This window comes from Lucilia sericata, unplaced genomic scaffold, assembly GCF_015586225.1.
Source record: "Lucilia sericata isolate MDLA Ls3-8-SP2 unplaced genomic scaffold, ASM1558622v1 Contig001484F_arrow, whole genome shotgun sequence".
Taxonomy (NCBI): domain Eukaryota; kingdom Metazoa; phylum Arthropoda; class Insecta; order Diptera; family Calliphoridae; genus Lucilia; species Lucilia sericata.
The window spans coordinates 74,875-88,968 of NW_023995412.1; the positions used below are offsets into that span (position 1 = coordinate 74,875).

The following is a 14,094-nucleotide window of genomic DNA, read 5'->3' on the forward strand; positions in this document are numbered from 1 at the left end:
TCCCACGAATTTGGGTTTAAACCACAGCCACTACGTGGATCACGAAGGAACCTCAACCAACTGACCAGCCAGGACAAGTCTTGCGGGCAACTGGCCACCCGTAGTAACAAATTATGTGGTTCTCTGGTTAGACCCCATGTCAAATCATACCAAGAACTAGCCGAGGAGTGAAATAACATCACCAGATTATAGTCCCGGCAGACTAGAGGTACTGGTAGCACCACTTTTCCCCGGTATTGCAATACATCAAGATGACGGTCTTTCATCAAAGAAACATGCCCCAGGGGGAAAATGCACTGAATCATCATTACTTACGATGCAAAATAGATACATTACGATAACCCGAGATGTAAGAGATCGTATGTTAAGCTCGTTCAAGTAGCCGCATCGCCACCAAAGATAAATATTCATAGTGCTAGGGTAATGCTTTGTATTTGGTGCCAGGAAAAGAGTCCTATATATTATGATCTGGTGAAATCTGCCCTGACCATCACGGGGAACCTGTATCGAACAGGCAAAATCGTTTGAATAGATTATTGGCCGTAAAACTCAATGAATATAAGGGAAGACCTGAAAGAATAATATTAAATCATTAAAACGCTGGATCACGTGTTTAAATGGCTATTAAATGTTTTTTAGAAGTAGTTGGGAAGTTTAGGCTTAAGCCCTTTATATTTCAGACTTCGCCCCTAACTTTTTTTCAACTAACTTTTGTTTCGATCAAAGCAGAACGCTCTCCCTGTGATTCGCTTCACTTTACAACAGGGTATGCGGAATTGACTTTTTTTTATTGGGCTCAAAAAATGATCAGTACTTTTGTCCCGGAATCCATAAGTTGTTAGAGAGATGACAAAAGGTCATAGCTAACAATGGCTAATACTTTGAATAAAAAAGTTGCATTGTTTCCATGGTGTCGAGTCAGTAATTGGTACGATTTGCGAACTCCTATAGCGATGTTGTCTGGAATTACTTAAACTCTTTATTAAAGTAGAACTCCATAGTTGTTGTTGCATTATTGATTTCTGTCAAGCTAGCCTTCTCTTCGATCTTGGTGATTTTTACACCCTGGACCTTGTCCACGCTTCTCCCCTTCCGACTAACATTTGGTTCGATCAATGCATAACGCTATCTCTGTAATACGCTTCCCTTTACCACAAGGTATCCGTAATAGGCTTGATTCTTTCTTGGCCTCAAAAACTGATAAGTTCGGAATCCATAAGTTGCCAAAAAGATGGGAATAGAACGTAAAAGTATTATTTCCGTCGGGTCATTAATTGGTACGATTTGTAGATTACAATAGTGGTGTTGTCTGGAATTGTTGTTGCATTATTGTATTGTTGTCAAGCTAGTCTACTCTTCGATCTTAGTGATTTTTGTATACTGGACTATTAATTCAGTTTAGACACCGATTAGGATACAGCTCGATATTAGACAGATGTTTTCGGTATTTTATACTGACGCCAGCTGATAGTATCAGAAAGAAGTTAAGGAACCATTCTATCTACCCAATTAGACCTTTTTTACAGTCTCAGAACAATACAAAAGATCAGACTGCGACAGAGTAGCTGCAATTTACTTATAAGTAAAGGGCAAAAAGTTCCGGTTGGGCGCTCAGTAAGACAAAGACGTTTTTTTTAAATTTTGCAATATTGACTTTAAATTTAGTTCTCGACATCATTCCTTCAAGAAATCATGAGCTTTTAATTGTAATTTCAATTTAAAAAAAAATACTTTATTGGTCAAGGTCAAGTACTATTTAATCTATGATCGCATTAATTCTATTTCGTCTAATAATAATTCCGGTGTTTTAGAGATAATAAATAGCGGTACTTTCTGTTATCGTTCTAGTTCGTTGCTGAAATAGCGATATGTATAAAAACATTAATAAAATTTGTATTTTTTATAATGTCGACTGAAATTAATCATATTTTACAAACTTAAAAGATTAAAAAGCCCCGATATTTTACGTCTACTGTTCGAAATACATAATAATCAAAATTCTTTAAACATTTTAAAGACTTGAAATTGTAATGAAACCGGTATAATTATAGGTTGTCTGTGTGCTAATTATATAAGTCTAGAGGTCTTGGGTTTTATTTGACTTCGTTTGTTGAGTTAAGTTAGAATATAAGGTGTGATTTTAAAGCAGTTTTAACAGATTTCTTGGCCTCATTTACTTCTAAATAAGGCCAATGCCAAACACTTATCACACAGCTCACGGTATATACCACATATTTTGTTAATAATTATTATTTATAGTTTTATGCAAAAACAAACAACTTAACAAAACGTTTTTTACCATAATTACCACAATGCATTTTACAACAAAACTGTAGTTAACAATTTCATTCCATTGTCATAAATCTAAAACAGAATTTCCATATTTAGTGGCTTAAACCATATAAGGATTTAAATGCTCTTAACACAAAAAAAAAAAAAAAAACAAGATGATTTTGCAATGTTTTCTCAAAACTTGATCTATAAAAATTTAAATAAAAAAAATTTAAATAAATGTTAGCTAACAAAGTTTGCATAAAGAAACAAGCAACAGCATGCATATTCATAACAAAATAAAAAAATCAAAAAAAAAAAATTGAAAAGCCTTAAAAGGCTTTGATTTGCTAGAAAAGTAATTTTTATTATTTTTATAATTAATTTGTATACAGGTGTTGTTTTGGTTAATCAAATTAATGCCATTTGCCAAAAATATCCGATATTTTTTGAAAGTTTTAATCCTACACGATGTCTAATTGTTTTTATATTTTTGGTTTAAATTGTCAATTTTTTTTTTCAACTTATTGTTAAATTAATAGAGACGCAATTTGTTTATATAATAAATTTTATTAATAAGTAATAAGATAATTTGTTTAAGTGTTTTTTTAATTTATAAATAGCTTTGATAATGACCACAATTTTTCCGAAATTTGATGAATCAGTGTTTTTGACAGAATTGTTTTTGTTGTTGTAAGGTTACAATTAAAATTTATAATGTCAAGATAATACAGTTTAGAGAAACTGTATAGAGATAAAGTTTTCTTTTTTAAAACTGCTTTCAAAACTAAAGAAAACTCATTTCTCTTCAAAAACTATTTGAAGAAACAACTTTTTTCCAAAAACTGTTTGCAGGAAATGTTTTCTTCTAAAAACTGTTTAAAGAAGACAGTTTTCAAAAATTTTCTATTCAAATCTCCTTAAAGGAAATAACTTTCTATTGAAAACTGTATAAAAACACTGCGTTATCTTCAAAACTATTTAAACTGTTTTTATGGATGATAGTTTTCTTTAGAAAAGTATAAAATAAGGCAGTTTTGTGTTACACAGTTTTCTATAGAGAACTGTAAAGAAGTCAGTTTAAAGAAAATAATTTTCTATTCAAAACTGTATAAAAATGACTGCGTTATTTTCAAAACTGTTTGAACTGTTTTTTAACAAATTTTTATGGATGATAGTTTTCTTTAGAAAAGTATAAAGTAAGGCAGTTTTTCTGTTAAACAGTTTTCATTAAAAAACTGTAAAGAAAATAATTATCTATTCAAAACAGTATAAAGAAGGCTGCATTATCTTCAAAACTGTTTTTTAACAATTTTTAGTGGAATAAAGTTTTCTTTTGAAAACTTTAACTAAGGCAGTTTTTTTGCTAAACAGTTTTCTATAGAAAACTTTAAAGAAAACAGTTTAAAGGAAATAATAATCTATTCGAAACTGTTAAAAGAAAACTGCGTTATCTTCAAAACTGTTTAAACATTTCTTTGAAAAGTTTTTGTGGAAGAAAGTTTTCTTTTGAAAACATTAAGACAGTTTTTATTGTTAAACAGTTTTCTATAGTAAACTTTAAAGAAAACAGTTTAAAGAAAATAATTTTCTATTCAAATCTTTATAAAGGAGACTGCATTATCTTCAAAACTGTTTAAACATTTTTTTTGAAAAGTTTTTGTGGAAGAAACTTTTATTTTGAAAACTTTAATTCAGTTTTTTTTTGTTAAACTGTTTTCTATAGAAAACTTTAAAGAAATTAGTTTAAAAGAAATAATTTTCTATTCGAAACTGTCCAAAGAAAACTGCGTTATCTTTAAAACTGTTCAAACTGTTTTTTGTAAAGTTTTTGTGGAAGAAAGTTTTCTTTTGAAAACTTTAGGTAAGGCAGTTATTTCCAACTGTTTTCTGCAGACAACTGTAAAAGAAGACAGTTTTATGGGTTCAACTGTTTAAAGATAAAAATTTTCTATCGAAAAATTAAAAATTATAGTTCTTTATAAAGTTTTATAATCATTCTAAAAAAGATAATTTGACAACTGTTGTCTCTTGAAAACTGTTTAAAAAGACAGCTTTCTATTTAAAACTATTTAAAGAATACAGTTTTCGATTTAAAACTGTCTAAAGAAAATAATTTTCTATTCAAAACTGTATAAAAATACAGTTTTTTCTTCAAAGAATTTAGTCTCTTGAAAAGTATTTAAAGTAGACAGTTTTCTTTAGAGAACTGTTAAAGATGACAGTTTCCTGGGTAAAACTGTTTAAAGAAGACAGTTTTCAGTTTCGTTTTGTAGTCTTTCTAAAGAAGACAGTTTTATTTTGAAAATTTAAGATAGTTTTTTAACTGCTTAAGAAAGAAATCTAAAAAAATATTAATTTCAAGTTTTATTTGAAAACTGTTTAATAAAGACAGTTTTATTTCAAAAACTGTTTAATGAAGACAGTTTTGTTATGAAAACTTTCTTAAACAGCTGTCTTTTAAAGTCTGTTTAATAATGACAGTTTTATTTTGAAAACGTAGTCAGTTTTCTTTTAAAATCTGTTTAAGAAAACTTTTTTCTTATTTGTTTAATGAAGAAGTTTTGTTTTAAAAACTTTCTAAAACAGTTTTCTTTTGAAATCAGTTAATTGGAGAAAACTGTCTTTAAAATCTGTTAAACGAAGACAGTTTTGTTATGAAATTTGTTTTATGAAGACAGTTTTGTTTTGAAAACTTTCTAAAACAGTTTTCTATTAAAATCAGTTTATTAAAGAAAACTGTCTTTGAAATCGGTTCATAAAGACAGTTTTCTATTAAAAAATGTTTAATGAAGACAGTTTTGTTATGAAATTGGTTTTATGAAGGCAGTTTTGTTTTGAAAACTTTCTAAAACAGTTTTATTTTAAAAAGTGTATAATAATAACAGTTTTCTTTTGAAACAGTTTAACGAAGTCAGTTTTCTTCTGAAATTTGTTTAATGAAAACAGTTTTCTTTTAAAATCTGTTTAATGAAGACAGTTTTGTTATGAAGTTTGTTTTATGAAGACAGTTTTGTTTTGAAAACTTTCTAAAACATTTTTCTATTGAAATCAGTTTATTGAAGAAAATCGTTTTTGAAATCTCTTTAATAAAGACAGTTTTCGTTTTAAAATCTATATAATAATAACAGTTTTCTTTTGAAAACAGTTTAACGAAGTCAGTTTTCTTCTAAAATCTGTTTAGTGAAAACTGTTTTCTTTTAAAATCTATTTAATGAAGACAGTTTTGTTATGATATTTGTTTCATAAAGACAGTTTTGTTTTGAAAACTTTTTAAAACTGTTTTCTTTCGAAATATATTTAATTAGGACAGTTTTCTTTTGAAAACAGTTTAACAAAGTCAGTTTTCTTATGTATAACAGTTTTATTTGTTTACTTCTAAAACCATGTTAAACAAAACTAATTATTATTTTTTTATTTTTCCAGGAATCTCTTTCATTATCCCACAATCTCTCCGATAAACCTCTAGCACCATCCCCCTTAATACCCACTTCTTTGGAAGGTGGCAAAGTCTCTGATCGTTTGGGTAAATTGAAAAGTTCTTCGGAAAGTTGGAGAAATCGTGTTGGTAAGTTAAAATTAATTAAATTCCCCTTAAAAGAACTCTTAAATTTAAACATATCTTCCCCCGCCCCGCAGAACAATCAGATGCTGCTAAGTTTACAGTCGCTGGTCGACTTCAAAAGAAGGCCCAATCACCCGTAGAATTACAATTTGAAAGATCTGCCAATGATGCCGCCAAAAAATGTCCCCTACAAATTATACGCAGTGCCAATCAACCACAATTGGGTTTGGCTAAAAGTGCCTCCATGATGGTTTCAACCAATACTAATGGTATTGGTTTGGGTCAAAAATCTAGCAATGGTGCTCTCTTTGTACAACGTAGTTTAAGTGTCAATAATGAAAATCCCAATAGTGCTTCTGAATCGAATTCCGCTGCTAGTAATTCGGATAGCGATAATGAAAAGGAGCAAAAAGATAAACGTAATATTAATAATCAGTCATCTAATACAGCAACAACAACTAGTCAGAGTGCCCGAGGTGCTCGTGTTGTTATACCCAAATTTGATGATGAGGAAACATTCGAGAAATTCTTTGTATCAAAGAAAATACAACAAGATAAGTCAACACCCGATGAAGAGGGTATTGATATAGCTGATTTTGATAAGATTAAACCCACAGAGAGGTTAGATCTTGCTGGAAAAACATTTGAAATCTTTTTATAATTACCATTACTTTTCTTTTTAGATTGGCCGTTAAGCGCTCTATACAATTGCCTAAAGGTCGCCGTGCTGCTCGTAATCCTTTAAGAAATTTAGCCTCACGCACTGATATCACTTCAGAATATACTGAAGTTAAATCGGGCATAGCCGAAAGAGAAATGCGTAGAATTAAGGCGGAATCATGTAAGTAGAAAATTTCAAAACTTTGTCTCAGAGATGACACTTTTTGAGACCAGTTCAAATCGGACTTATTTTGTACGTTAGTCTGTCCACCGTCTATCAAAATCTACATCATAATAATTGTTTGTCTTTTTAATATCTCCCACTTTTCAGTTGGTTGTCGTCCGAATTTAGCTGCCGAAGCCATTGCCGGCTTAGCATCGGTGGAAGACTTTAAGGCAGTAGCTTTAAAATCCTCCTCGCTGCCACTTAACCAAATGTGGTTGCCCTATAAACCTCTAATGTTGTTGCATGTTAAAGGACGTACCCATGTACAAACCAGACTGGTGGAACCTTCATATCTCTCCCTCAATCGCGGAGATTGTTTCATATTAATAAGTGGCGATAAGTTGTATCGTTATGTTGGTTCCTATGCCAATATAATAGAAATATCGCGCAGCAAAAAAATCTGTGCCTACATCTTAGAAAACAAAGACTTGGGATGCACCGCCACCTCTGAGGTCATACTAACCGATGGTAAGTTCATGAATGAACGTCACTGGAAGATATTCTGGGAGTTATTGGGTAAACCAGAAGAATATCAAATACCCGATAGTGGTCATGCCGATGAAGATGATCTCTTCGAAGCAAGTCTTATAGAGACCAATAAAATCTATGAATTCCAAGATGATTCATTAGTGCCATTTGAAAAGTACTGGGGTTGTATACCCAAAATAGAAATGTTGGACACCAAAAAAGTATTAGTTTTTGATTTCGGTTCTGAAATGTATATATGGAATGGTAAGAATGCCTCTTCGAATTCCAAGAGGGCCGCCATTAAACTGGCTCAAGAACATTATGATGAAGGACAAGTGGACTATTCCAAATGTTATGTCAATCCCATGCATTTCTCTAGTATTGTGGGTTCACGAGACAGCTACAAATTTCCCAAACGTTGTGATAAACGTGGTGAATGGTGTATTCTGGGTAAGATTACTCAAAATATGGAGACCTCCTTATTCAAGGAGAAATTTGCCGATTGGCCTGAAGTAGAACGTGAAGATTTGGAGAAAGACTATTTAACAAATGGCGTAAATTCGGTAAAACCTTTGGATGGTAGCGCCATTTTTAAAGGATCTCCCTATGAAGAGCCCAACTTAGTATTGGAACAATCGAATTTGGGTCGTGGTAATTTTTACTATGACACCGATAGCATGCGTCATTTTGAGATTATTTCCAAATCTTGTGATAAATGGAAAATAAATGAATTTAACTTTGACCAGGCCGAAAAAGCTTCATATGGTCATTTCTATTCAGCTGAAAGTTATATTCTCAAGTGGATCTATCAAATTAATGTCACAGTGCGTGAGTTAAGTGGTCGTGTTTCCAATCGCAGCACAGTGGGACGTGATCGTTGTGTTTACTTCACCTGGCAAGGTAGTGAGGCTTCGGCCAATGAAAAGGGAGCTGCTGCTCTTTTAACCGTCGAATTGGATAAAGAAAAGGGAGCTCAAATGCGTGTGGCCCAAGGAGATGAAACTACGGTATTTATACGTCTTTTCGGTGTTATGTGTTTGCACCAGGGCCGCAAAGAAGAATGTCTAAAGCGCCGTAATCAATGGCGCCTTTACCAAATATGTGGCAATGTTGCTGAAGAAACCCTTATAAAAGAAGTAGATTGCCATGGCAATCAATTGCGCTCCAGAGCATCCATGTTATTAATACATGGTGAAAAGGGTATTATCTATTTATGGCATGGCTGTAAAGCTGCCCCACACACCCGGGAAGTAGCCATTAAGGCAGCAGAAAAACTAAAAGACTCAAAACCCCAAGATCTCTTTAACACAGATACAGTCATTATTGAAATTGTAGAAGAACAAAAAGAGTCCAACGACTTTAAAGAGGCTTTATCAAACGATCTCTCTCAACCTTTAAAACTCTATGGCAGTCTCTGTGAAGAGGAATCTAAGGAATTCTCCTACACTCCCAGAATGTTCCACTTCTCTAGCACTCAAGGTGTGTTTAAAGCTGCCGAATTGTATTCACCTCTACGATGTGCAGATGTTATAACACCATATCCATTTACTCAAACACAATTGTATAATGCTCGTCAGCCTACCATATTTATGATAGACGATGGTGATTTATTGTGGCTATGGATGGGCTGGTGGCCTTTGGAGGATATTAAAAGTGAGTGTGGATTTCTGATGTAATTGTAATTTGATTTTATCATAAAATCGCTTTTATATTATAGTTAATACAGAAGAACGTGGTAGTCCCACCAATGAAAACCGAGCTGGAGTTAATCGCTGGATTTCCGAACGTCGAGCTGCTTTAGAAACTGCAGTCTCGTATTGGAGAGCTAAGTTCGGTAAGTGGTTTTATAATTATTTGATTATTTAAGAAGATAGATAGATAGACAGATAGATAGATAGATAGATAGATAGATAGATAGATAGATAGATAGATAGATAGATAGATAGATAGATAGATAGATAGATAGATAGATAGATAGATAGATAGATAGATAGATAGATAGATAGATAGATAGATAGATAGAAGATAGATAGATAGATAGATAGATAGATAGATAGATAGATAGATAGATAGATAGATAGATAGATAGATAGATAGATAGATAGATAGATAGATAGATAGATAGATAGATAGATAGATAGATAGATAGATAGATAGAATAGATAGATAGATAGATAGATAGATAGATAGATAGATAGATAGATAGATAGATAGATAGATAGATAGATAGATAGATAGATAGATAGATAGATAGATAGATAGATAGATAGATAGATAGATAGATAGATAGATAGATAGATAGATAGATAGATAGATAGATAGATAGATAGATAGATAGATAGATAGATAGATAGATAGATAGATAGATAGATAGATAGATAGATAGATAGATAGATAGATAGATAGATAGATAGATAGATAGATAGATAGATAGATAGATAGATAGATAGATAGATAGATAGATAGATAGATAGATAGATAGATAGATAGATAGATAGATAGATAGATAGATAGATATATAGATAGATAGATAGATAGATAGATAGATAGATAGATAGATAGATAGATAGATAGATAGATAGATAGATAGATAGATATATAGATAGATAGATAGATAGATAGATAGATAGAATAGATAGATAGATAGATAGATAGATAGATAGATAGATAGATAGATAGATAGATAGATAGATAGATGTTTTTAAATTTATTAAATTTTTTAATTTGAAAAAAACGTTTTTTAAAATTTTTCCTTAAGGTGACAATGAAGAAAAACAATTCCATGGCATTAAAGGCTACGTTGTATGGGCTGGCTTAGAATCCACCAACTTTAAGGCTCTCTTCCCCGAATGGTCCGTAAGAGAAGATGTTAAAGAAATTAATTTACAAGTAAGTTTTAAATAAAAATATTAATATTTTCCCTTATATTTACCAAACTAATCAACTCTATTCTATTACTTAAACAGGATGGTCGCACTGATGAACCTCTGCCCATTATCGATGTCTTGCAGCAATTAACCCAAACAGAATATCCCTTGGATGTGCTTAAAGAAAGACCCTTACCCGAAGGTGTCGATCCAACACGTTTAGAATTGTATCTAAATGATGAAGACTTTGTGAAAGCTTTAGGAATAACACGCACAGACTTCGAACAAATGCCATTATGGAAACAAACCAATTTGAAAAAAGAGAAAGGTCTTTTCTAAATGAATACAACTAAAGGAATTTGAAATTTAAACGCACATTAGGCTGAAAGATTTTTTCTAATAACTTATATAAAAACAACTGATGATATACATATTACTTATACATATAAAAAACAACTCAAATCCTATTGATATGAGTTGTTTACCAAAAAATATTGCAATCATTTTTTATATAAAAAAACAAGGCCTTAACACATACATATTTCTTTATAAAAAACAGATATTTTTTTTAAACACGCTTTATAATCTTTTAAAATCTAAAATGCAATTTAAAAATTATACATTATGAAAAAAGTAATTCATATAACAACAAATCAATTTTTTCAAATTAAACATACCACCATTTAACATATTGATAACACTTTATACATATTATTAAAAAAAAAGAAAACTAAATTTAAAATTTAAATTTTGAAAATCTTTTTGCTAAGCTTATTATCATACATTTATTAAACATAATTTACTAACTAATAATAATAATAATTACTAACACATTTCATTTAATTCATTTATATATTTTTTTATTATAATTTTAATTTGTTATTGATTGTATTTTTGTAAATATTTTATTATTATTTTTAGTTTGCTTTTTTGTCAAAATTTTATCTGCATTTTGTTGAATTTTGATTTACTCTTTTATACTTTAATGTGAGTGTCTATTTTTTAGCAAAATTTTTAGTTAATACTTTTCATTTCTCATTTATAATTTTAAGTTATTGTGTGTAAACGATTTTAAGTTTTTATTTTTTTGCAATTTGTTATATTATGCAGCCGAGAATTATATTTCAAATAAATATTATAAAATATTTAAAAATAAATAAATATTAAAAAATTAATAAAAAAAAAACTGAGTTTTAATTATGAATGTGGTAACAAAATGTTTCAAAAGGTTCAGGTGTTGATTTAAAAGTAAATAATGTGAGTTTAAAGCATACCTTAAGGCTTAAAAATAAGTTAATATAGTGGATAATAATGTTTACAGGGTACGTGATTTGAGATAAACCATTTTACAGGGTAAGGCAGTTTAAGGTGAGCAAACACTGTTAATTAACAGAATTGTTGGCTTCTTTTTGCAAATGTTTTTAAAAAATGACAAAAAACGCAGGAAATCTATACAATTTTTAGAAATTTGTTTTTTTTTTGGGTAAATTTAAACAATTAGAATAATTTTAAGATATTATTTTTGGAATAATTTCATAATGATATTGGTTTTATAATTTGTCAGCGTAAAAAACGTGGCAGGTGTTATGTTAAGGTACAGATGTAACAGAAAAACACGTAAAGCATACTTTAAGGCAGAATAAAAAACAATTTAACAGAGGGCAGTTTATGGTGCGCTAACATTGTTGATTAACAGAGTTATTATATGTTGATTATCTATCTATCTATCTATCTATCTATCTATCTATCTATCTATCTATCTATCTATCTATCTATCTATCTATCTATCTATCTATCTATCTATCTATCTATCTATCTATCTATCTATCTATCTATCTCTCTATCTATCTATCTATTTATCTATCTATCTATCTATCTATCTATCTATCTATCTATCTATCTATCTATCTATCTATCTATCTATCTATCTATCTATCTATCTATCTATCTATCTATATATCTATCTATCTATCTATATATCTATCTATCTATCTATCTATCTCTATCTATCTATCTATCTATCTATCTATCTATCTATCTATCTATCTATCTATCTATCTATCTATCTATCTATCTATCTATCTATCTATCTATCTATCTATCTATCTATCTATCTATCTATCTATCTATCTATCTATCTCTATCTATCTATCTATCTATCTATCTATCTATCTATCTATCTATCTATCTATCGATCTATCTATCTATCTATCTATCTATCTATCTATCTATCTATCTATCTATCTATCTATCTATCTATCTATCTCTCTATCTATCTATCTATTTATCTATCTATTATATCTATCTATCTATCTATCTATCTATCTATCTATCTATCTATCTATCTATCTATCTATCTATCTATCTATCTATCTATCTATCTATCTATCTATCTATCTATCTATCTATCTATCTATCTATCTATCTATCTATCTATCTATCTATCTATCTATCTATCTATCTATCTATCTATCTATCTCTATCTATCTATCTCTATCTATCTAATCTACTATCTATCTATCTATCTATCTATCTATCTATCTATCTATCTATCTATCTATCTATCTATCTATCTATCTATCTATCTATCTATCTATCTATCTATCTATCTATCTATCTATCTATCTATCTATCTATCTATCTATCTATCTTCTATCTATCTATCTATCTATCTATCTATCTATCTATCTATATCTATCTATCTATCTATCTATCTATCTATCTATCTATCTATCTATCTATCTATCTATCTATCTATCTATCTATCTATCTATCTATCTATCAATCAATCAATCTATCTATCTATCTATCTATCTATCTATCTATCTATCTATCTATCTATCTACCTATCTACTTTTTAAGTCGTGGAATGATTTTTATGTTCGTACTTCCACATTGAAACGCAAATTTACGCCTTTTAAAACGAATCTTTCGAAATAATGTTAATTAACAGAGTAGTTAGGCCAAAACTGCATTATCCAGTTAAACATGATTATCAAGTTAGTGGAAATGCAAATATCTGCTGCAAACACTATTATCTTGACAGTAGACACTGTTGTAGCCTTATTTATTAAAAGCTCTTTAAGGTATGCAATTATTTTTCGTCAAGTTACACAAGTTAACAGTATTTTAACCATTGAAACTTATTTTATTAATTATTTAAACAACAAAAAACTCAACACTATTTTTTAAGGAAATTTTTGATATATTTTTTATTATTTTACACACATTTGCTGGAAATCAAACTAAAGGCAAATACTGTTAAATCACAATGTCTATAGACTATAGACTAGACTAGAGACTATAGACTAGACTATAGAATAGGCTATAGACAAGACTATAGACTAGACTATAGAATAGACTATAGACTAGACTATAGACTAGACTATAGACTAGACTATAGACTAGACTGTAGACTAGACTATAGACTAGACTATATACTAGACTATAGACTAGACTATAGACTAGACTATAGACTAGACTATAGACTAGACTATAGACTAGACTATAGACTAGACTATAGACTAGACTATAGACTAGACTATAGACTAGACTATAGACTAGACTATAGACTAGACTATAGACTAGACTATAGACTAGACTATAGACTAGACTATAGACTAGACTATAGACTAGACTATAGACTAGACTATAGACTAGACTATAGACTAGACTATAGACTAGACTATAGACTAGACTATAGACTAGACTATAGACTAGACTATAGACTAGACTATAGACTAGACTATAGACTAGACTATAGACTAGACTAGACTATAGACTAGACTATAGGCTAGAACTGCCAGAGATATAGACTTATCTTTTTTACCGTCCCCACTAAAGAGTTATGTATATGTATGTTATAAATAGAAATATTTTAAATCTGTCGGAATTGGACTTTTAAGCTCTAGTGCCATTCTTAGCCTTTTTCTAGCTTTATCTCTTAAGCCTTTTTTGTTCCTTTTTAATTTAGCCTTTTATTTCTGAAGCTCCTGGCAACACTGGCTATATAAAAAAAAACTCAAAACTTTTATTTT

General features: G+C 30.0%; 1 protein-coding gene across 2 annotated transcripts in view; it reads left to right on the forward strand.

Moving 5' to 3' along the window:
* The window catches only part of LOC119611577 (supervillin-like), a 56,441-nt gene extending 45,940 nt beyond the window's left edge, over window positions 1-10,501 (forward strand). For both annotated transcript variants that reach the window (XM_037967224.1, XM_037967223.1), the window contains 7 exons: window positions 5,698-5,839; window positions 5,911-6,457; window positions 6,520-6,677; window positions 6,828-8,843; window positions 8,908-9,024; window positions 9,949-10,079; window positions 10,157-10,501. In XM_037967224.1, coding sequence (XP_037823152.1) covers window positions 5,698-5,839; window positions 5,911-6,457; window positions 6,520-6,677; window positions 6,828-8,843; window positions 8,908-9,024; window positions 9,949-10,079; window positions 10,157-10,396 — 3,351 coding nt within the window. In that variant the 3' untranslated portion in view covers window positions 10,397-10,501. The remainder of the gene's footprint in view (window positions 1-5,697; window positions 5,840-5,910; window positions 6,458-6,519; window positions 6,678-6,827; window positions 8,844-8,907; window positions 9,025-9,948; window positions 10,080-10,156) is intronic.
* The last annotated feature ends 3,593 nt before the right edge of the window (window positions 10,502-14,094 follow it).